Source organism: Marmota flaviventris, chromosome 9 (genome assembly GCF_047511675.1).
Source record: "Marmota flaviventris isolate mMarFla1 chromosome 9, mMarFla1.hap1, whole genome shotgun sequence".
Classification (NCBI taxonomy): Eukaryota; Metazoa; Chordata; class Mammalia; order Rodentia; family Sciuridae; genus Marmota; species Marmota flaviventris.
Genome location: NC_092506.1, coordinates 1,185,110 through 1,208,659, shown reverse-complemented (window position 1 = coordinate 1,208,659; position 23,550 = coordinate 1,185,110). Strand labels below are relative to the sequence as shown.

At 59.3% G+C, this 23,550-nt stretch overlaps 2 protein-coding genes across 6 annotated transcripts in view; one reads left to right on the top strand and one right to left on the bottom strand.

Annotated features, from left to right (window-relative positions):
* Positions 1-7,255, top strand: part of Mob2 (MOB kinase activator 2) — a 62,514-nt gene extending 55,259 nt beyond the window's left edge. For all 4 annotated transcript variants that reach the window (XM_027953544.2, XM_027953545.2, XM_027953543.2 and 1 more), the window contains exons 4-5: positions 5,543-5,667; positions 6,224-7,255. In XM_027953544.2, coding sequence (XP_027809345.1) covers positions 5,543-5,667; positions 6,224-6,534 — 436 coding nt within the window. In that variant the 3' untranslated portion in view covers positions 6,535-7,255. The remainder of the gene's footprint in view (positions 1-5,542; positions 5,668-6,223) is intronic.
* Positions 7,256-15,241: 7,986 nt separating this feature from the next.
* The window catches only part of Brsk2 (BR serine/threonine kinase 2), a 51,812-nt gene continuing 43,503 nt past the window's right edge, over positions 15,242-23,550 (bottom strand). Inside the window, exons 16-20 of one of the 2 annotated variants that reach the window (XM_027953576.2) lie at positions 21,117-21,240; positions 19,408-19,588; positions 19,249-19,338; positions 16,843-16,890; positions 15,242-15,318 (exon numbers count right to left, since the gene is read on the bottom strand). In XM_027953576.2, coding sequence (XP_027809377.1) covers positions 15,299-15,318; positions 16,843-16,890; positions 19,249-19,338; positions 19,408-19,588; positions 21,117-21,240 — 463 coding nt within the window. In that variant the 3' untranslated portion in view covers positions 15,242-15,298. Of the gene's footprint in view, positions 15,319-15,541; positions 15,760-16,842; positions 16,891-19,248; positions 19,339-19,407; positions 19,589-21,116; positions 21,241-23,550 lie in introns of those variants that run through there. The other variant, XM_027953572.2, reaches the window with a different exon arrangement.

The window sequence follows — 23,550 nt, the reverse complement described above, 5'->3', positions numbered from 1 at the left end:
TACTGAGGCTAACAGGCAGGGAGAATTCCAAAGGGATCACCCGGATGTGGCTCCCTGGGGCTGTGGAGCACTGCGAGGGCTCCTCCTCAGAGCTGTCGGTGTCCTGAGACGGGCGCCAGGGCTGGAGTGAGCAGGCTAGGTTGGTTGGGCCTGGGACACCCTCTTGGTGGCTTTCAGACAGCCCCATTCTGGCTGTCCTTTTCTGGCCTCTTCTGGAAGCACGTGTATGTTCAGCTCCACAGCAGGCGGATGTCCCTGAGGCCCCTCGCCTGCACGGGTAGGAGTGGCCAGAGCCAGAAGGCCCCTCTGCAGGCTTCAGCTTGGGGCTGGTGCACTGAAGAGGTTCAGGGTCTTGTTTTGTTTTGCTGTGTTCTTCTCAGAGATACATGACAGGAGAGTGTGTGTGTTCTGACACAGAGACATGGAGTGTGACTTATTCTAATTCGGACCCCATTCCTGTGGTTGTATATGATGTCGAGTTTCTCTGGTTGTGTCCTCGTATATGAGCACAGGAAAGTCATGGCCAGTTCATTCTACTGTCTTTCCTATTCCCATTCCCCCTTCCCTTCATTTACTTGTCTAATCCAATGAACTTCTATCTGCCCCCTTACTGTGGGTTAGCACAAATATCAGGGTATCCAAATATCAGAGAGAACATTTGGCCTTTGGTTTTTTTGGGATTGGCGTATTTCACTTAGAATGATAATCTCCAGTTCCACCCATTTACTGGCAAATGCCATGACTTCATTCTTCTTTATGGCTGAGTAGTATTCCGTTGTGTATATATACCACAGTTTCTTTATCCATTCATCAGTTGAAGGGCACCTAGGTTGGTTCCGTAGCTTAGCTTTTGTGAACTGGCTGATTTTAAGTCCTTTGGGCACATTCTGAGGAGTGGTATATCCAAGTCAAGTGGTGGTTCTAATGTCTCGTTGTCATCAGGATGCTGCAGCTCAGGACAGGTGCCGACACACGGGAGCGTGTGTGCATGCACGCCATCCTGAAAGCCCTCCTGCCTAAGGATACAGCTTTCCAGGCTCCTGTCACAGGAAGAAGTCCCTAGATAAAGCTGAGCTCACTCTTGGGAACCCACCAGAAGCCTCTGCATGGCAGGTGGTAGGTGTTCCCAGGCCTCAGCTTGCTGGGCCTGCTTACATGGCACTGGTGGGTGTAGGCAGCATATGGCTCTCCACCCCGTTTGCCCAGGAGAATCAGGTGTTCCAGCTGGGCATCACTTGGGGACGATGGCACAGCTCCACACAGTCTGCTGAGAGTAGGCTTGGCACAGGTGGGGCAGAGCTGGCCTCTGAGGGACCATCCCCGTGACAGACCCTGATGGCAGGTGAAGGCAGCACTTGAAAGTGTGTGTCTAACCTGGCTGAGGAGGACGCCTGCAGCCAGGCGGTGCCCTAGGTGCCCTGGGTGCCCTGTGCAGGCTAACTCAGCACCTCCCAGCTCCTCTGCACCCTCATGCCCTTTGGTATGGGATGCGATTTTATCAAGCCTCTTGAAAGCATGTAGGGTTTAGTGTTGGGTTGACCGGCATCTAGGCCTGCATTCCACCCTGTCCAGTGTGCCTTGGAGAGCCAGGGTAGCTGAAGCTCTCCTCCCTGTTCTTTTTTTTTTATTATTTATTTTTTTAAAATATCTTTACTTATTTTTATGTGGTGCTGAGGATTGAACCCAGTGCCTCACACGTGCAAAGCAGGTGCTCTGCCGCTGGGCTATAGTCCTAGTCCCTCCTCCCTGTTCTTGTGTGAAACCTCCTCTGTGGGTTTGTTGTGTATTAATTAATGTTCCTGTAATCCCTTCCTAGGGACGTTTTAAGACCAAGGAATGGAAACTTAAAAGGAAAGGGGAGGTTGGTCAAGGATCCACAGAGCCCCTTGCTGTCCTCTAGGCCAGCAGTTATGCTTGGGTCATGGGAGGGCATATGCCAGGTTGGGGCAGCTCATTATCCTATTGGCACCTGTCCCACAAAAGGCTTGTTGGGATCCCAGGGGGAGGAGAGAAAGTGGACTTATGATGTGCAGAGGTCATGACTCAGTGGTTCCCACAGAGACAGACCTCCGGATTCAAGGAGCAGGGTGAGCCCCACAGGACTGACCTGTGAAGCAGTGTGCAGATGTGGTGATGCTGGCCCAGAGGAGAGGATGGTGCAGTGCCATGGGCCTGGGGAGCTGGGTGGGGGGCTCCATACATCACCAGTGTGAAGGGGAGAAGGGCCACCCCAAAGTCCACATCCCTGAGCACGCCCTGTGGGAACAAAGGCACAGTGGGAAGGAAGCCTGGGCACACGGTGGCCGCAGACTTGCAGCCTTGGTCTCTCCGTCTGGCTGCTGTGACGGATGCTCAGACGGACAGCTTCTGAACACACAGATGTTTGTTCTTCACAGCTTTGGGGCCGGAATTCCAGGTCAAGGGACAGAGATCTGGCATATGGTGAGGGCATCTTGGTTCATAGGTGGTACCTTTTTGTGAGGTGCTCTGGGCCTTTTATTTTATAAGAGCACAGGTCCCCTTGCAGGGGCCTGATCACCTCCCAGAGGCCCACCTCCTAACACTGTTAGGTTGGGGTGAGGCTTCGATACGTTTGGGGGACACACACTTTCAGACTACAGCATCACTGTGTCTGTCTGGTGCTGGGGATTGAACCAAGGGTACTCTCCCATGGAGCCTTGTCCCTAGTGGTTTTTATTTCTTGTTTCGAGACAGGGTCTCAGTGAAGTTGCTGAGGGCCTAAGTCACTGAGACTGGCTCAGAACTTGCGCTCCTCCTGCCTCAGCCTCCTGAGTTGCTGGGATTACATGCCTGTGCCATTGTGCCTGGCCATAGCATCACTTTAAGTGTGGTGACATCAGGACAAGCCAAGGAGATGCCACCCAGATAGCAGCCGAAGTGGCTATGTTCAAGCCAGCAGAGACAGCAAGGCCGCCGCTGGGGCGACGGTCGCGTGCTAGAGAACAGTCAGCTCCTCGAGCAGAAAGGATGGGCTGGGCACTAAGTCTGCAGAGCCTCAGCAGAGGCCAGAGGCCAGAGGCCCCCAGGGCGGGGGTCTCAGCTGCGGGAGCGCAGAGTGCAGCAGTGGTTGAGGACACTCCAGCCAGGGCAGTGTCACGTTCACAGGGAGCCACCAAAATAGATGATGTCCTTCCCACGGGAGAGCCCTTGACATGTCCTGAAGAGTCTAGTAATGCTAAGGAAGGTGTCCACACACAGTGTAGGGAAACTGGAAATCAGTAACAGGAGACAGGAAAATCCACGGACACTGGAAGTCAGGCAGGAAGTCTCCAGGGAAATTGAACACAAAATACTAGGATTTGTGGGACGCAGCCACATCAAGGCCGAGAGGGACATTTATAGGACTCCGTGTTTATTTCAGAAAGAGAAGGAAGATCTCAAATTGATAAGTTTCAATCTTAAAAACTAGAAAAAGAGCAAAAGCAACCCAAATTGAGCAGAGGAAAAGAAATAAGAGCAGAAATCACCAGAATTGACTCAGGAAAACAACAGGGAAAATCAGTGAAACCACAATGTGGTTCTGGGAAAAGTCAGTAGAATTGATATGCCCCTGGCAAGGAAGATGAGAGAGGCAAATGCTGGGTAGGAGGGACAAGTGGCGCTGTCACTGCAAAGACCCTGGAAGACAGTAGGAGACATTGCAGAACATCTTCTGTGCATGAGTCATACATCTCCTAAGATAAGCAAGAAAAGAAGAGACGAAAGGTCCACATTTGTGCAGAACACAATCGTGAAAACCTCAAGGTTCAGGCAAAAAATAAATCCAGTAAGGTCAACAGGCAAAGCAAACAAACAGTTCTATGTGCTAGCAATGCACAGTTGGAACCTAAATCAAGCAGTACCACCCACAGTAGCTCCCAAAACAGTGCCATTCTGAGGTATGAACTTGGCATCTGCAGGGTCTGTGCCTGTGGGGTGCACTGCAGAAGCAGATCTCAGGTGGCCTGCATGGGTGGAGGGACTTGCCCGTGCGCCAGCATGCAAGGGTGCCAGCTGCCCTCCATACAGGCCTTCAGGTTAGTGCAGCCCTAGTCTGTGGCTTTGGTCCAGCTAACTCTGAAATGTGCATGGATGGCACAGTAACGACAACGGCTGTGATTCCAAAACTAGAGTGAAGCTGGTGAAGTCCCCAGTGTTAGGATTTACTGCAAAACCACACAGTTAAGACAGAGTGGTGTTGGCCAAGGGACAGATACTCAGCACAGGGTTAGAGCAGAGTGCAGAAGGCACTTGCACTGGCCTGATACTGACAGTATGCCAAGTGAATTCAGCAGCAGGGAGAGAAAGGAACAGAGCACCACCTGGACCTTGCACGCTCCTCAGAGAACACTGGGCACTTAGGAGAGTTTCAGAAGAAGGTGTAAGAGAGCTCACAGACTTGACAGCAGAGCATCATCCGCTGGTGGACAACCCCATACCAGGGACTTCATGAAGAACCTGGACTTCTGCTCCTAGAGAGAAAAGAAACTACAGGGTGGGAGAGCATCGTGTACAAGTGCGATCGGGAGCCACACACTGCTGAAGGACAGAGTCCCTAGCCTAACAAGAGGTCCCAGTGCTTGGGAACACGGCCCATGACATTTCGGGCAGAGGGCTCAGGCACAGCTCACCACCACCAGAAGCAGCCAGAGAGGTCCACTCAGAGCCAGGACGAGGTCCTGCCACATATGCAGCACACCTGTGCACGCCAAGTGCTCGGAGGACGCACAGCACAAGGGGTCGAGCTGTGCCGCCGTCCACACAGTGGCTTGGCAGGTGCTCACGGTTGAAGCACATACTGATTGTGACCGGTGACTCCTTCCTGGGTATCTGCCCTAGAGAAGGGGAAGCCTGCGTCCACACAGACCCACCGCAGGCGTGTCTGCAGCAGTGGGGTCCTCAAGTGCCCTAACCTGGGAAGAACCCAGATCGCCCCCAGGTGGCAAGTGGATGAACAGGCTGTGGGCCCACACATGAGGACCCATCTCAGCAGTGACAACCCTAATCTGTCCCCATGACTGGTGTGGAGTGAGGAGCCTGTGTGATTCCTTCCCTGGCTCTTGCTCCCAGAGTGGCCCCCAGGGCAGCCGTGTGCTTTGAGGGCAGCACGGGCTCCCGTGTGGAGTGTGAGTGCCATGAGGCCCACTGTGGCTGCATGAGTGGGCTGTGCACCGGTGGGTCCTTGTTGCAGGCACTGGCCTACTGGGGCTAGCAGTCACATGAGGACTGGCCACCCATGTCTGGCTGGGGAGGTGCTTGGGTGGGTGCCCAGGGTTCAGGCCACTGACTGGAGACCCACTGGCTCTATGGGAAGGGTGTAGCTTTGAGCAGTGGGAGCAGGACACTGCCAAGGTGGGGGCCTCCTGGCAGATCCCAGGTCCCAGGCTGCCTCCCAGCAGGGGTGCATGTCCACGTAACAGAGAGACAACACGTCACTGCAGACAGTGGGCTTCCCGCTTGTGCATTCAGTCAGGCTGGGCTTGGCTCTTTCTGGGGAGTTGCGGTGGCCAGGCAGGCGTCCTGACTGACCTCTGTCCCACAGGCAGTACTGCTGGCATGACGAGCGGGGCAAGAAGGTGAAGTGCACGGCGCCTCAGTACGTGGACTTCGTCATGAGCTCCGTGCAGAAGCTGGTGACTGACGAGGACGTCTTTCCTACGAAATACGGTGCGTCTCACGGTGCGCCCAGTGCCGGCAGGTGCTGCTCCTGGGGCTGGGGGCTGGGGGCTGGCTGGGGCTGGGGGCTGGCTGGGGCAGCCGCTGTGGGGCCTGCCCCTTTTGTCATGAGGGACCTGGGCTGTTGAGTGAGGCAGCGCAGAAAGGCTTGAGCACACCAACACACTCGGGACCTGGGGCCCTAACAGGCCCTTCTTGGCCCCCAAGAAGGACTTGGAAATGATCCTGAGCTGCCGAGGGACAGCGCCTGGTAGCAGGAAGTGGCATGCACTGGCCACTTGCTGCAGCCTGGCCTACATAGAGAGCCCTGGAGTGCCTGTCAGGGTGGCATGAGGGCAGCCCACACAACGGCCAGCACCCTCCACTCCAGACACACGCGAGTTTCAGGGAGGGCTCGGGACGGAGTGTCCTTTGAGCTCCTGCCACTTCTGCTGTCTGGTGTCCGGGCCAGGAAATGGCGGCAGGTGCGTGTGCTCCAGGCTGGCCAGGCTGCCTGGATGCAGAAGCCTGGCCTCTTGCAGGCCTGTGACACCCGGCTTCCCCCTAGGCAGAGAATTCCCCAGCTCCTTCGAGTCCCTGGTGAAGAAGATCTGCAAGTACCTGTTCCACGTGCTGGGCCACATCTACTGGGCCCACTTCAAGGAGACCCTGGCGCTCGAGCTGCACGGACACTTGAACACACTGTACGTCCACTTCATCCTCTTCGCCAGGGAATTCAACCTGCTCGACCCCAAAGAGACCGCCGTGCTGGACGACCTCACCGAGGTGCTGTGCAGCAGCCCCAGTGGGGGCGGTGGGGGTGGGGACGGGGCCAGCAGTGGGGCCCCCGGGGCACAGAACCACGTGAAGGAGAGATGAGCCCCAAGGGCTGGACAGGGGTGCACATGTGCAAAGAGACAACCGTGGGTCTGCGTGTGCGCACACGTGCCCAGACATGCTGGTGGTGAGCTCTGAGGCCAGGCCGCCCGAGTGTGGGCTCCACAGACGCTGCTGCTGGGCCACGCACCTCCTGCTCCCCTGTTGGATGGATGAGTGCCGTGGGTAGCGGAGAGCCTTTGGATTCATTCACGCATTCAACAAGCATTTACTGGACTGAGGGCTGAGTCTTCTGCAGGGTGTTCCTCCCTTGGGTCTTCCCGTGCGGCCCCGCCCTCCCCTCGCCCCTCCTTGGGGGACTCCACTGCTTGGACAGAAATACCTTGTGGTAGGTGGATCCCCCTCCATGGGGGCTTGGCTTGCATACCTGAGTTTCTGCTCTGTTTGGGGGTGGGGCTCACTTTTACAGAGACCCCTCCCTGTCCCCCACCCCTGGCCTTGCTGGGATCCTGGCTGTGGATGGCTCTGAGTCAGCCAGCTATGGGAGGCCTGGGGTGATCTGCAAGGGCTCCTACCTGCTGCTTGCTCCCGTCACCCCTTCCTGCTGCCTCCCTGATGCAGGGAGGGCCTGCCATGTGCAGGTACCAGGGCGGAGCCACCACAGGGCTCAGGCCCTGCTTGGAGACGCGGCTGTCAGCAGAAGGCAGAGATCCGCTTCAGTTCATCTGTGCAGTCCTAATAAAAAGAATCCTCTCAGGTCAGAGCCTAGTGTGTCCTCAGCCTGGTCGCTCCTCCCTCCCAGTGGGCAGCCCTGTCTTTGTCCTGGAGCAGTGTCAGGTTGCCGGGACCACATCACCTCCTGTGTCATCCTCATGCAGGGACAGGCACCCTCTCATGAGACTGCAGTTGTCTGAGGGATTCCTGGCCAGCCTGCGCCGTGGGCTCTGTTGCAGGGGCCATTCCTGTCTGGGGCTGTGAGCTCAGGGCTGCAGACATGAGAGGGCTTAGGAAAGAAGTGGGGCCAGGGGCCTGAGCTGCAGCCTGGAGCTGGTCTGGAAACTGAGTGGGGGAGGGAGAGAGCCAGGGCAGGGACAGGGCCTAGCCAGCACAGGACCTCAGGCCCCACCCCAGTGGCCAGGCGTGCTATGCCTGGTGACTGAGGACAATGCCCTGGAGGTAGATTCCTAGAAGGTTCAGTCTCCACATACACCCCCAAATTGCTGGCCGCCTGGGTTCTGGAAGGCCTCCAGCCTAGCCTGTGCAGCATGCCTGTGTCTGATAGGCCCTTTCTCTACTTTCTCTGTACTGTGGCCAGCCCCAGAGAGGAACTGGAGGCCAGAGCCCCCTCCCTCTCTGCTTCCCATGGGGTCTTCTCAGCTCCATCTGGGCCAGTCCCACCTGTCTGCTTTCTGAACCTGGGTAGCAGCTTCCTTGTTGCTTTCTGGGGACAGCCTCTCCTTCTCCCATCCTTGAGAGCTGCCCCCAACCTGATAGCCCCAAATTTCCCCAGAAAGTCCAGGGGCACCCCAGGGTCTTCACATCCTGGCCCCACTGCCTCCTCATATGGGTCCTGCCCTGTGATTTTGACCATCAGCTGCACGGAGGGTCAGCTGGGGTCGCTTTAGACTCCCTAGTGCCTGGACTTTCAACCCAAGCCTGCTGACTCAGTGCCAGGGATGGAGCCCACTGGGCTGTCCAAGCCTCGCACCCTGGGTGATACTCATCATGTCTCCTGTCATAGAACTTGACAGCTGGGGTAGCACCTGCAGTGGCTGAGGGTGCCACAGGACCTCCAGGGGAGGGATGGCAAGAGGAGGGAGGAGGCTGGCCTAGCAGGAATGTCCTCTAGTCAGCTCCCAGGTCATGGGGCATGGGGAGCTGGGCTCTGGACTGAGCTCTGCAGGGAGCACATCTGGCCTGCAGCCTGGGTCAGTGTGTTTAGGAACATGGCCTGGCTGCCCAGTGGGGGCTGGTGGAGGTAGAGGAGCCTGTGAGTGGGGAGCGTCTGGGCTCTGTGATTGTCTAGGGTGGGGCTGGAGCTGCAGGATGGGGCCTGGAAGGAAGGGGTGACACATCTCCACCAGCATCACAGGACAGCCGCAGGCAAGTGTCCAGGGTGCGTGTTGTCCTGATACTCAGTAGGGTGCTATAGGACTCCTGCCACACGCCCACCTGGGAGGGGATGGGCAGCTGGATGAAGGCTAGAACCAGCCCTTTGGAGGATGTTTCCTGCCGCCTCTGAGGGTGACAGGGCAATGCAGTGTGCGCCCTGCCTCCTGGATGGCTTCTGGCTGCAAGACCTGCCATGTCCTGTCCAAAACCTGGGCCCTTGAGGAAGCCTTCCTGCCTCTGCCGCAGCTTCCCTGCTTGCAGGAAGGTGGCTGCACACAGCTCCCTCAGTTCTCCCTACACTGAAGAAGCCCAGACTGAATCCCAGCAGGTACCCACAGGTTCTCTCTCATCTGTCCTGGCAGATGGAACAATGTTTTCCCGAGTCTACGTCATGATTGCTAGAACCTGCGACTCCATAGTGCTTCTGTGGCAAAGCGAGTGAAAGCTGCAGGCTGACCTTGAGGTGGGAGACCTGAGTTATCCCAGTGTGCCGAGGTCATCCTGAGCATCCTTTCACGTAAAACAGGTCCTTACTTGAAATAAAGAGCCAAGGTGGGCAAGGGGCACAGCTCAGGGTCTCTGGAAGCTGGGAAGGGGAGATGAGCTGTCCCCACAAGCCTCCAGAAGGAACCAGCCATGCCAATTTTAAACCCCAATTTTAGCCTGATGAGACTCGTTTTGTATTCTGGCTTGCAGAACTAAAAGGTAACAAATTTGTCTTCTTTGAAGTCACTAAACTTGTGGCAACCACAACTGCAGAAAACGAAGGCAGTTTCTGGTCCCAGGAGTGAGGCACTACTAGAACAGACCCCTGGAACTGCAGAAGTGGCTTTGGAATTGGGCAGTAGGCAGAGATGGGAAGACTTCCGCGGGGCATGATAAAGCCCAGAGTCGCTGGGCAAATGGTTGGCAGAGTCAGGGAGGTGATGGAGAAAGGCCAGTTCATCTCTGAGGGAACTTAGAGTTGCTGAGATCATCCTCTGAGCAGAAATAGCAGTGTTTGAGGTGCTGTTGGGAGGGCCAGGAGCAAGGAACCTGTCACGGGGAAGGCGCGGCTGAGCCGTCCTTTCTTGCTGAGGAAAGCAGGACCCGCACACAGCTAGCTTGGGCATTCGGTAGATGGACTGATGGCGGCAGCAAGGTCCCATCTTGCCGCTCATGCAGTTTAGGAGGAAGGAGAACATGCGGGCAGCAGCCCTTGAGCAGCAGGGAGCTCTCAACAGCCTAGCCAAATCGCAGAGGAGATTTGTCCAAGGAAGGGTTGAGGGTGCAGCCGATGAGCAGAAAGATGGAAAGGTCAGAGGGCTCTTGAAGATACAAAGTGTGTGGCTAATAGACACCTTTGGTCATCTAAGCAGAAGCTAAAATAGAGAAAAGGAGGTCTGTAGGGGCCTATGGAAAGCCGCTTGTCTCCTGGAGTGAATCCACATGGTCGAGGTAGAGACCCATGAGGTTCTGAGAAAGTGCTGTCCTCAGAAACCTTGCCTGCTGGACCTGAAAGCAGGGAGACTGGGTGAGATAAAAGCCTGTTGGGCCCCCAGGGTTCTGCAGCCAGGAAGTAGCGAAGGAAAGTGTCCAGCTACAGACTCGCTGCTTTTCATTAAGAGAAAGCTGGGCTAGTGGGTGTCGCGGCACACACTGGTAACCCTAGCCACTTGGGTGTCCGATGTAGGAGGATCGCAAGTTTGAGGCCACCCTGGACAACTTAGTAATCAGAAAGGGCTGGGGTGCAGCTCAGTGGTAGAGCACCCCTGAGTTCACTCCCCAGTACAGGGGAACAGGGAGACTGGGGGTCAGAGGGCAGGGGGTGAATGTAGGGGCAGAGCCATGAGCCACAGGGACCTGTACAGCTGCTTGGGCTCTGCCCTGCCTCTGTGGCTAGAAAGCACACAGAGAGAGACTTTGCCCAGGAAGGACCACACCCAGAGTGTCACCCACCTCATGTGCAAACGGGGGCTAGTCAGTGGACCTGAGCAAGTCGAATAACGTCTCTCACCCCAACGTGCTCGGGTCCCAGTGCCTGCATCCCACCAATGTCCCTGACATAGCTGGGGTTTTAAAGTATAGATGCAGTTTAGGAGGAAGGAACTATAAAGTACTGGCCTGGCGTGGAGATGGACCAGGCCCTGTGTGACCAGGGGCCTTAACATGCGGGAGCTGCAGAGACAGCCGCGTGCCACACAGCCTGCTCTCCTGCTCTGAAGGTGGACAGGGGCCCTGACCCAAGGGGTGCAGGGAGGCCTCAGGCTAGAAAGGCTGGGAGGTGGAGCCTTCCTTGAGCCCCAGAAGGAACAAAGCCCTGCCGGAACCTTGATTTTGGCTCTGTGAGATCACTTCAGTGAGCCCTACCAGTTCTTGACTCCAAAACCACAAGAGAAGAGGTTTGTGTTTTAAACTACTGTTGGGGGTAACTTGTTATAGCAGTGATAGGAATCTAATCCCTCTGTAAAATGGGCCATGAGGCACTCCCAGGGTCTGTTTTGAAGGCCTTAATAAGAGGATCCATCAAAGGAGGAGCCATAGTGCTCCTGGGTAGGTGACTACCATGAACTCCATGTCCCAGCGCAGGCTGGTGCTGGGCTTCTGGGTGGGAACTGCTCTCCCTGCTCATCAGCCCAGCCCTGTCCCCTCCTCAGGCATTGCTGCCTGATGTCCTCCAGGGTCTTCTCTCCTCTCCATCGGCCCTCCTCTTTCTGGCTTCCTGCTGACCTCCCTCTATCCCTTGGCAGATGATACCAAAAGAAGCCTGGGTGGTGACAGGAAGTGAGGCTGTATGTTGGGGGAGGTCGTCCAGGGAAGGGAGAATGTTAAGGGGAGGAGAGAAGACTGAGAAGAGGGTGGGGAGGCTCTGGCCACAGGGAGAGGGGGCAAGATGGGAGACAGAGTTGCCAGAGAGGCCCGGACGCCTCTGGTGATGAACTCCCTGGCAGAGGATGGGTGGGCAGGGCGGCTGGCCCGTGGAACACTGAGGGTCCACCCTCTCCCAAGCTCCTCGGCCTCATGACGCCAGGGATTCTGTACTCAGGAGGCCAACTGAAAGTGGGGACCGAAGCTGGGACAGGCCCCCTCAGAGCAGAGGCCTGTGGGTGCTCACCTCACCCTGCGGCAGCTCCTGCCAGCACTCAGCCCTGGCAGCCATGAGTCAGCCATCCCCACCGCCCACTGGGAACCCAGCCCTTGGGCCAGGCCGTGGTAGGCACAGACCCAAAATGCACCCGAGAACTAGGGGTTGGGAACTCCACCCAAGTCCTCATTTTAATTTCTTCATAGGAATAACATTGAGGACCATTGGCTTGATGCTGAGTCTAAGTGCTCAGGACAGTGTCGACACATAGGAAACCTTTCGTATCTATTTTATTTTTTTATATAAATACAGTTTGGGGATGAGCTTGCTTTGGCTTCTGTTAGCTGAAACCAAGAGAGCTTGGTGGGAGAAGTGAGACTGAAGGGCAAGGCCCCTTCCTGAGCCACGGGGGCAGTAGGTGTGCAGATGGGAAGCCGGCAGGTCTGTTCAGTCGATTGGTTTCCTTCTGGGACTCAATCCAGTGCACGTTAAGCTAACCGTAGACCTCAGTGTCCAGCGGGTCTGTGTGGTCAGCTCTCAGAAGAGCACTGCAGGACCACAGGCCAAGATTTCCTACCCACGACCTGCAACCTGGGACCTCCAGAGCCAGCCAACTATGCAGCTTGCTCGATGGTGGCACCCAGTTCCTTCCTGGAAGCTCTCTTAAAGCTCACATTAACTGAGATAATGTGCTACGCGTCACGGCAGTAGAGTTTGTCCCTTGGCTGCTCTCAGTGTCTTCTGGAAACCCCCTCCCTTGAGGACATAGTGCCCTCCAGGATTGGGATGACCCCAGCTTCACCTCAGCACTGTTGCTTCTGGACTTTGGGCTCAGAGCTAAGCAGAAAAGCGTGGTGCTCTCGGGCTTTCTTCCTTCACCAAGATGGTCCGCCAGCCAGATGCTGAGCTGTAGAATAGGGCCTCAACCGTGCCGTTCTGCCCCAGTAGATGCATGGCGATATCTGGGAGAACTTTGGGTTGTCACAGCAGAAGCGGAAGACAGTTTCTGGTAGGTATTGGGCAGAGGCCAGGAATGCTTCAGAGCCCCCCAGAGCTTCCACAGAGCACCGGATGACCCCACCACAGTCAGCCAGCCCCCAGTGTTGGCACGGGTGATGGAGCCCTTCTCTAGAGATGGCGGGGTAAAGGCTGGGCACTGCCACTAGGCCGCACTGCAGCCACTCCTGGGAACAGTGGCTTTGTGGACATGGTGTTCTCTGCTCGGAACCCTGTTGGAGATTGTCCCATTTGCCTTCAGGCTGTGGGGGACTCCTAGGCCCTCCCAAACATGGGGCCTGCCGTCTTCTGGCCCTGGGAATGGGATCCACCCTTTATGCTCTCACAGCAGAAGGGCAGCCAGGCTGTGGGTGACATGGTGCCATGGCCTGCGACCTTCCACAGTGGGTGTGACTGAGACCATCCTTCAGCAACCTGGGACCCTTACTTCTGGGCCAGGTCAGTGTCCAGCCTGCACTCTCCCCAAGTAAGGAGCAGGAAGGTTCCTTCTCCAGGAGAAAGCTTAGGTGCTGGGTGACCCTGTACAGGTCTCAGGGTGGTAGTGGAGCTGCAGGGATGAGGTGGGGACAGTGCTCCTGTTTCCTGCTGCCCTGTCCACAGCAGAGCTCCATGCCAGTCCTGTCCCCAACTGTGGTACTGCCTCAGAACAGGGCAGTCTGGGGAGATGACGCAACATGTGACTGACCGTGGCTGCCTGGACCCCTGTGCAGGGGTTGTTCTCAGCTGGGCAGAGCCCACACAGGCTCACATCGGGGTGAGAGCCGCCTCAGGGCGTCTCTGCCTTTCCTGAACCCACCCCGCCCGGATGGAGACCTTGCATCAAGTGTGGATGGAGACCTTGCATCAATTGTCTTTTCGGAAGGAATTTATTGTTCTGGAACTGAAGTTGCTCACAGTCATCTGACAGGGGGTACACTGGATGGGGACGTCCGCGTGAGTCCGCGTGTGTCTGGAGTACAAAGAGGAAGGCCAAGGAGAGGTATTGCTTTCGGCACCCTCTGTCTCCCGGAGAAGCCCCCCCCCCCGGCCCCCCTGCCGCTGTGCCGCGTGGCTCTGTCTCCTGGACAAGCCCCCCCGCTCCCGCTGTGCCGAGTGGCTCTTGCTGTTACAGGTGTTTGGTTTTGTTTTATGCCTGGAATCCCAGCCTGTGGTGGAGTTTCAATGTAACAGAAGCATTAAAATCTACACGGGGGGCCGGCAGGGGAGACACCACAGCAAAGGCATGCATCGGGCCTGCCCCTGCCTCCTGCGCCGCCCCGCGTCTGGTGCCAGCCTCGGGGGCCAGGCCAGCTGGACAGAAAGGACGTGAACGGAAGCCGGAGGCAGGGTGGAGCAAGGCGGGTCTGCGGTGGACAGTGGACAGCAGGCAGCGGGCAGGGTGGCCAGGCCCCTAACCTCACCACGTACAGGAGAAACACACTGCAGAGGCACACGCCACTGACTTTGTCTTTTTTTTTTTTAAAGCTTTTTTTTTTTTTTAATTTTAATTAAAAAAATGCCCCGAGGTGGGCCTGCCATCCCGTGTGTCAGTGGGGTGCCAGCCCAGGGCCCTCTTTCTACCCCTTCAGTCTCAGACACTAAACCAAGGTCACCCAGCCTGGCCTGGCCAGAGGGGCAGAGGTGTGGGTCACAGGGGGCGGCCTCAGCCGCCCTGCTTAGGACCACACTCAGCCCCAAGTCCCCCAACAGAGCTGGTGCTGCTTCTAGGCAGCAATAAAGCCACCTGGGGCAGAGCTACCCGCGCAGTTCTTTAAATATATATATGTATATGTATATAGAAATAACCAAGAGCAAGGAACCAAAACACAGAATCTCAGCCCTGCCCCCGCGGTCCCCCCACCCCTACACCCTTTTCCAAAAACAACCAAGAAAAAAAAGTTTATAAAAATATCTTGCAGGAATTCTTTAAAGTTTACAGTAGCTTGCCAGCGCGCATCTACCGGCCAGCCCCACTGCCCCCAGCCCCCAACGGCTGTGTCCTCAGAGGGCACCTTGGCTCCGGACCCACCCTGCCCGAGACAGACAGACAGACAGACGGCAGGGACAGACAGCAGGAGGGCATGCCGCCACCCCTTCCCTGAACAGAGAACAGAGAAATAAGGAAACTCAATAAATTAAAATAGCAAATAAATAATACTGGTCTCAGCCCAGCCCCACAGCCTGGCCAGCCCCAGCAGCTCCGGCGCCTGCAGGGTCTGTTCCACTCAGCCAGGGAGGACCTTCAAAGCCAGGTGTGCCCGCGGCCCCCAGTGAGGCAGTGGAGAAATGGATGCAGACGAGACAGGAGGTGGCCCTGGAGAGGCCAAGGTGTGGAGGAGAGGAGACGGCCGGGAGGCCTCCAGGTGCGGCTTCGCCTGCCACAGCCCCTGCCCTGAGACGGCAGGGCAGGCTGTCCCTGCCGCAGGTCTGCTGGGCTGGAGGAGGCATCCCGGAGCCGGGCCCTCCTCCCGCGGGCCATGCGGAGCTGCACGGGCGGCCAGGGGCGGTGGACGTGCGCTGGCCTCGCCGCCCGCCCGACAGCAGCAGGAGGAGGAGGGAGGGCGGTCCGCAGCAGCTGCCTTCGGTCAGCCAGTGTCCGCGCGGAGCAGAGGGTGGCCTCCTGGAGGTGGCATGTTAGCTTTTCGGGATAATTCCTGGTATCAGAGCGGAAACAAGCGACGTCATCAGAGACAGGCAGAGACAATGACCGCGAGAGAGAAAAGAGAGCGAGCGGCGCCCCGCCCGCACGCCGCGGCCCCGCGCTCTCCTTTGCTCCCAGGCTTGGAGGCAACGTCTGGGCGGGCGGCTGGCCCGGGTCCACACTAGGCGGTGGCGGTGGGCGCCGCGGTCAGCGCTGTGCTGGGGAGGGACTAGTGTCTAAGGCTGCTCGCAGCGGGCGGCGGGCGGCCCCATCCCGGCCGTGTCCTTGCCCATTGGGTGCTCGGCGTCCCCTCCAGGGCCAGCGGCCGCGGAGTCACCGAGGGGGCCGTGGGCACTCCGCTTGGCGGGCGTGCTGGGGGCTTGGGCCGCCTGCCCGTTCTTCTCGTCTGAAAAAAGTTGTTTAATTACGTCAAAGAAGTTACTCAATGGGCTGCCTGGGTACACAGAACAGAGACAAAAAAAGAAAAGAAAAAGAAAAGGGTGGGGGAGAAAGAGGAAGGGAGGGAAGGAGAGAGAACAAACAAACAAATGAACGGAGGGGCCTTGAGGAGGAAGAAAAGCCCGAGGAGGTGTCTGAGAGGCGGGCGGGCGGGCGGGCGGGCAGGGCTGCAGCAAGCAGGCGGCAGGGGGGAGGCTCCCGCCCCCAGAGGGGCCCCGCAGAGCCCTGGGAACCCCTCCTCTCCCCTCCCAGCCTGGGGCCATGTGGGCTGGCGGACCCCATTCTGGAAATAGTGGTGTAAAGGCCAGGGCCCACTAGGAACCCCAAGATTGAGCAGGACCCTGAGGTCAGCAGCTGCCCCCTGCAGGAGCCTGCACAAGGGTGGGGAGGCTGCAGCCAGCACCCAAGGACTCAGCAAGGGAATGTGCCTCCCAGGAGGCCTGGAGCCAGCCCCTGGCCAGCGTGGACATTCAGCAGCAGACAGACAGATGGACGGATGGGTGGACAGGCATGGAGGGCATAGGCAGGCAGGCAGGGGTCTGGGGACAGACAGCTAGGCCAGGTTCCTGGTCCCAGAAAGCAGGAAGAATGAGCAGAAACAGGGTGACCACCCCTCCGGGGGCCTGTGCTCACCGCCCAGGCACGCCATTGGGGCACCTCAACTCTCCTTCCTAACCTGACCTCCATCTAAGCCCAGAGCCCTGCAGGCCTCCTCCTCACCCTGCCAGGCACAGCCCGTGGACAGAATCCATTCTGACTCCAGGCCAGCACCTATACCTTGGACCCTCACCGACTTTAGGTATGGGGACCCCTTCCTGCTCCAAGCCTTGGGGTCCCTCCTGTGCCTGCCCTGGTCCTTGGGATGGACAGGGGCTGCCCAGGGAGGGGAGTGAGTGATGGATACTGCTCCTGGCAGAAGATGGGGGCCACGGGGCAGGGAGACTGGGTGGTCGGGTGCCTGTGCATTCACAGAGCCTCCAAGACAGCCTCAGGAGCACAGGGCAGCACTGGCCAGGTGGGCTGTGGGGTGAGCAGTGGGGCCAAGGCTAAGGTGCAGGTGAGCGTGAGGGATTCTTACCACATTTGGAAAGCTGCCCCGTCATCATTTCCATACAGTTAGTGGTGTCTGGAGCACAGAATGGAGAGAGGAGGGAGGGAGAGAGTGAAAAAGGCTGCCCACTCCTACCTGACCGGCTGGCCACCTGCAGCCTCTGGCAGGGCCCAGAGGGGTTGGGCCCAGATGGGTGGGGCCAGGAGTGGGCAGGGCCCAGACAGGGAAGATCTAGGACCAGGCGGTGCTGGGATGGGCAGGGGCACAGGGCTAGGCCCTGAGGGCAGGGCTTAGAGCAAGGACAGAGTTAAGCTAGTGGCAGGGGTCAGAGCAGGAATTGCCTGCCTGCAGTGGGGCGGGAGCCAGGTGGCAGTGGAAGATCTCCCAGCAGCCAGAGCCAGAAGGCAGGACGTAGCCCTGTCCTGGGGTCTGCCTGGCTGCCTCCTGCTCTGTTCCCTGCCTGCCTAAGGACAGACATACTGCTCTGGCATGGTTTACACTGGCCCCTGTGCATCTTCCCACTCTGCCACTCAGGCACTGCATGGGGTGGCTCCCACTCACCCCTCAACTTGTCTTGGCCCCCCTTCCTTGTCCTTCTCCCGCCCTCTGCTGAGCCTGGAAGTGTCCTGCTGGCAGGGGCCAAGGCTAGGGTGGTAGCAGAGCCCTGGGGTGGGAACTGTCCCTCCAAGCCCTCCCTGGGGCCTGCAGACAGATGGACATGTGCATGTGGCCTGCTCACTAGGGGCCTCTCAGCCTCCCCACCCCCACCCTGGGTTGGGTTCCCTGTCAGAGTGGCCACCAGGGTCCCGGAGGACAGGAGGTTCCTGAGGAGCTGCCTTTGTCCCTTCTGTGAGGGACAAGCTCTGGAGCTAAGTCACTGAAGTATGGAGGAGGACGCCAGGAAGGGCTGGGAGACAGGAGACCCATGGCAGGCAACAGTGGGACAGGCTGAGGTCCCAGGTCCATAAGGGGACAGACAGGGTCCAGAGTGAGCACCCAACAGTCTGAAGGACAGCGCTCAACAAAGGCCAGGGCTGAGGTTGGGGCTCTGCTCATGGTGATGCCAGGAACAGGGAAGGACCTCAGCAGCTGAGTGGCCCCACCTGGGCTTCATCTGCCCCCAGACACACCCACCCTTCCAGAGCCGCCTCGGCCTGTTGTCCTCAGCTCAGTCACCCGGCACTGCCTGCTGCGTCCAGCCTCTGTTTCCCTCTGCTCTATGGTGGGGCCTGGCCCTTAGGAGGCACAGGCTGCTCAGGTCGACGGCACGTCCCCCTGCCCCCAAACAGTGCCTGCCTGGGCACCTGGCCCACCCTGCTTCCTGCCCACTGCTGGCTGGCTCCCAGGAGTGGGGGCTCCCTGGAGCCTGGGCCAGGGCTAGGGCTGTCACCGTGGGGTGACGAGGTGCATGTTGGAGGCACATCCACAGATGATGGGAGGAAGATGGAATGAGATGGGGGCAGGGTTAAACAGGACCTCCAGGACCCCACACACGCACAGAAGTGATGGACAGGCCCCAGCTGTGGAGACAGCAGGCTGGGAAAAGGGCCCAGTGAGACCCAGCTGGCTGTGGGGCTCAGAGAGGCTGGGCTTGGGCTGTTTTGTGTCTCCAAGGCCCCAACCCCCTTGCATGACTCACAGTGACCCCATGCATACACTCAGCAAACCCTTGGCTAACAGACAGCCATGCACGTGCCCAGGTCCTGCCTCCTGGGGCCCACACGCGTGTGCCATGCACAGGGCCAGGTGTGCAGCTGTTGCCTCTCCCCACCAGATGCCAGTGGCCTGGATGCCCCTGCTGGCCAGGGCCTAGCAGCCCTCCCCTGAGTACCCTGCTCTGCGGCCAGGTCCCTGTGCTGCTCAAGGCAGGGCTTCAGGTAGTCAGGAGCTGCAGGGAGATGGGGAGCCCCAGCCCTCTTAGGGTGCTGTGTGGCAGGGAGCCCCAAGGGGCAGGGCCTTGGTCTCTACTCCCAGAGCCTGCTCAGGTTGCCCCAGTGTCCAGCTGCCTGGGTGCTGGGCCCGCTGGCCTGTCCAGGGCCAGAACAGACGAGTGGGCATAGGGTGCCCCTCTCAAGGCCAGCCTGGCTCTTGCCAGGCCCTGCCCGCAGCCCCTCCCCACCCCGGCAGCAGGCCGGACACCTTACCTGCCAGCGTCAGAGGCTACTCTCGTAGCTGGTGGCCACCTTCTGGCCCTTAAGCCCAGCACCCCAGCTTAGTCCTGGCACTGGCGGGGGGGGTTCTACAGTGGACAAGAGGCACCTTTCAGTGTGCTGCAGCCCGCTGTGCCCGGGGAGGGGCCCTGCTTCCTGAGCGGTGCAGCCACAGCTTGGGGCAGGGAGGCCGTGCTGGGCCCTCACACCTCCCATCCACACAGCACCACTGGCCACGCCCCACTCGCTAGCCACAGGTGCCCTAGCTGAGCCTCCGCCTCACCTGACAGGTGCTGGGCAGACGGCTGGTCATGGGTGCTCAGCAGCTGGGCCTGGATGGTCTCCACCACCCTCTTGAAGCGGCGGCTGGGACCTGGGGGAGATAGGGGTCATATCCCTGTGCCGCACAGCCATCCAAAGCTGCCCCCGGCCACAGGCTCACCTGAGAGCAGAGTGAAGGTGACAGAGTAGATGCCGTTCTCCTTCTGGGCCTCACCACCCTCAGTGTAGGTGATGTCCACCTGGAACTTGACCGGCTTCTGGAACACGGCTGGGCCCCCCGTCGCCTTGTACTCAGCCCGGAAGCTCGTCTGGGAGATGACGCTGTGGCTGAGGCTGGGGATCTGGAGAGCACACAGCGCGCAGCATGAGCAGAGCCGGCCCTCCTGGGAGGCAGCCTGGGGGGCAGCCCTGCAGCTCTGCCCTGCTCGACACAGAGAATCCAGGCCGCAGGCCCTGTGCTCCTGAGCCTGTTTCCAGATCTGTGAGGCAGGCGTGGTGCAGGCAAGACTAACAGAGTCACTGTCCCCAGCCCCCGCCTGTCAGGAGCATGCAAACTGTGGCCCTGGGGTCTGCGGGAGGGCCTGTGGGGAGGGCCTGCAGGGAGGGCCAGGAGAACCCCTGCAGCCTGAGGCTGGGGAGCAGGAGCTAAGGGGAGCATCAGAGCACCCCACTAAGGGTGCAGACTTTGTCCCCTGCCCTGGGTCTTCTGGAGCCCAGGCACACAGGGGCTGAGTCCTCCCCAGCTCAATCAGATCCTCAGTGCTGAGCAGCATGGGCAGAGCCATGGGAGACAGGCTGCACCAGCACACGGCCTCTGGCCAGCACGGGGAGGGGACCAGGGCCCTGGCTCTGTCTAACGCCGGGCTGGCGACCCAGGAGCAGCATGCAGGGACGTGGTAGATGGGGCTGGGAAGGGGACAGGCCCAGGCCTGAGAGCAGTGAGGGACTGCAAGAGAACAGGTGTCTTCTGCAGCCTGAAACCCAACTGCTCTCCCAGGCTGGGCATCCCTGGCAAGGTTTTGAGCCCTCTCTGGGGCACCAGGGGAAGTCCTTAGCTGTAGACACACAGATAGTAAGGCTTGAGGGTCCCTCGGGCAGTGTGTCCAGTGGGGAAAAGCCACCCTGGGAGGTGGGGGGGCATCCTGAGGCTGGCGGGGGGGGGGGGCATCCTCAGGGTGGATGACCACAGTACAGGATGATTCTCCTGGGCCAAGTGCCAGCATATTGTGGACCAGGATGGACTAGGATGGGGATATGAGCTAAGAAGGCCCCAGACAGGCCTGGCCTAGCACAAGGCAGTCCCCAGACAGGACACAGGCCAGGACAGGATGTCAGCAGGGACAGAAGCCCCCTGAATGGACCGAGAGCTCACATCCTGGCTAAAACAATATCTCTACTCAAGTCTTTGAGGATCCTTCTGCTCTTCAGAACCCAAAAGATGAGACACCCATTCAAGACCCCAAGCCTGGCCCCCCCCTCACAGGGACCACTGGGTTCCATGGGCAAGGTAGGGGCTGTGTGAGGCCTACAAACCAATGGGTGAGGAGAGGGGCACAGGAAACAGGTGTCCACAGAAGGTCAGCAGGAACCCACACAGGTCCCTCAAGCTCACAGCCTCCCTTGAGCTGTGTGGCCACCTGCATTGACCCTCAGACTCTAGCCCACCCTATGCCCAGAGCCCATCCCTCCACAGCCAGCCCAGAGCAGCCCCCCACCCCTGCTGCAGGCCAAGGGCCCCCAGCAGTGCTTCTCCAAGCAGGAAAGCACGTGGGCAAGAGGGCACCAAGGCTCGTTTTGGGCCCCAGCTGCCTGCCTGCATAGGCTGGACCCAGGGGGGAGGGCAGCCCGCCAGGCCCTGCCTGGCCTCACCGATAAGAAGGCATGCACAATGTCAGCCTTGATGGAGCTCAGGGGCTTGTCCTTGATGACGAGGAAGATCTGTTCCTCCTTCTCCAGGTTGATGAAGTTCCCGAACCAGGACTTCTTGGCCAGCCTGGGGACAGAGGCTGTGATGACTGGCAGGCCCACCACCGGCCCCCAATGCTGGCCCCGTCTCGCCCCTAATTCACCCACCCCCAACACCACTGTGTGGCCAAAACCCATAACCATCTCCCCAAACTCAGCCCCAAACCTTAACCTGACCCCCACACTAACCCTAACCTAGCCCAAGCCTGTGGTCCCAACCCTCTCCAAACGTACTAACTCCACCTCCTACCCCGAACCTGCTCTCAGAGGCCCTGCTGGTCTCAGCTGCACATGCTGGACACCAGCCAGGCAGGCAGGGGTGGGAGCTAGAAGGGAGCCCCAGCCCTGCCCTGCTCTCAGGTCCCTGCTGTGCCCGTCCTGGCAGAAGTACCCCCAACCTGGTGTACAGGCAGGCATGGGAGAGAAGCTGCAGACAGCAGGGCCACGTGCCCCTTTCATCTGGTAGGTGACCTAGGGATGATGGCTGCTGGCTCTGCCTGGGAGACCAGGCCCCACATGTAGATCCTGGACTCCCAGACCTGGTCCAGGGCCAGTGTGATCTACACCTGGCCATGTGATCCACCTTACCACAGCCTATTTCCTCAGACTGACCCAGCACCTGGTGACCGCTGGCCTGCCAGCACCCACTGCTGCCCAGCGGGCCTCAGCTGCCTGACAGGCAGGCCCGGGCCCACCTGGCCCCCTGCCACCCCAGGTCATCCTGCTCCTCATTCTCACTGCATGAGGCCATCCAACCCCTTTCCACTCTTTCCTAAGTCACAGATGCCATCTGCGGTGGAGCCCCTGCCCGGACAGGAGCTGGATGCCAGCGTGTTGGGCAGACACTGCCAGCCTCAGTTGCATCCATAGGGGGCTACTGCCCCTTGGAATGGGAACCAGGGGGATATGGCAAACGTGCAGGTGGCACCTCTGAGTGAGGGCAAACGGCTCAGCCTCTTGCCACCTTGCTGGCAGTCTCCCCACCGAAGCCCTGGGGACCCAGCCTGCCCACCACCACGGGGCTGGGAAGGGCTCCTCCCCAGTGCCCTGGGACACCACCACAGTGCCCAGTGGGGCACATCCAGGCGACACCACCACAGTGCCCAGTGGGGCACATCCAGGCGACACCACCACAGTGCCCAGTGGGGCACATCCAGGCGACACCACCACAGTGCCCAGTGGGGCACATCCAGGCGACACCACCACAGTGCCCAGTGGGGCACATCCAGGCGACACCACCACAGTGCCCAGTGGGGCACATCCAGGCGACACCACCTCAGTGCCCAGTGGGGCACATCCAGGCTCCCGCCCTGGAAACCAGGAGTCGCTGAGCTTGCAGGGACCTCTCCCCAGTGACCCCCAGCCTGCACACCACCACAGTGGGCTCCTCTCCCCAGTGACCGCCAGCCTGCACACCGGCAGCCGTAGGGCAGACACATCCAGTGCACCCACACAGGCTGGGGTGGCAGTGCAGAGGCTGGTGGCAGGAGGGAGGTACCCCCATGCCACTGCCAGCATCTGGGCCCAGGGCAGATGGGGGGGCAGCAAGGGCAGGAGGACCTGCGCGGGCAGCACCCGCCCTGGGCTGGCCTGAGGCTCAGCATGACTTTTGAGCGCCATGTTCCCACCCAGCCCCTTCGTGCTCCTGCTGCCCAAAGCCCACGGTCATCTTGTTTGAAGCTCTCTGAGTAAGCTCTTGGCCTGACCATGCCCAGTACCCACGTCAGGGCCTGAAGACCAGGGGCACTCAGGGCCTCCTACAGAGCAGACGGGAAGACACAGATGGGTTTCTGACGCCCCTCCTTCAAGGAAGACAGAGAATCACAACTGAGGTCATGGACTTTGGGTTCTGTGGTGTGGCGTCTGGCACAGAGGGTCCCCTGTCTAAAAGAAGCCCAATGACCAGAGGGGCCTGAGTGGGCCGGGGTGGTTTTGCTGGAGCTCTCATGTCCGCATGGCTGGGCCATATCGTCCAGCCTGGGTGTGGACACCAGGCGTCTGGGGATGAGAACAGCACTTAGATCAGTGAACGCAGGGAGACAGACCACCCCCTCAGGAAGTGGGCCTGGCTTGACACACAGGCTTCCCACGAGGAGAGAATTCTCCAGTCTTCACAAGGCCGTCCTCGTGTTGTCTCTGGAAGCCACGAACAACCTGGGCTGGCGGCAGCCAGGGAGCAAGTCCTCAGTACGGAGGAGGTGACGGCGTCTTGAGCCTGGGGGCCACTGCATCTGCTCAGGCCCTTGGGAGGGGATGAGGCTCCGAGGGCCCCCACCAGCGAGAGAGGAAGCGGGTTGGTGCACTGGAGTCAGGCTGTGGGGGCTTTCTTCCAATTTTT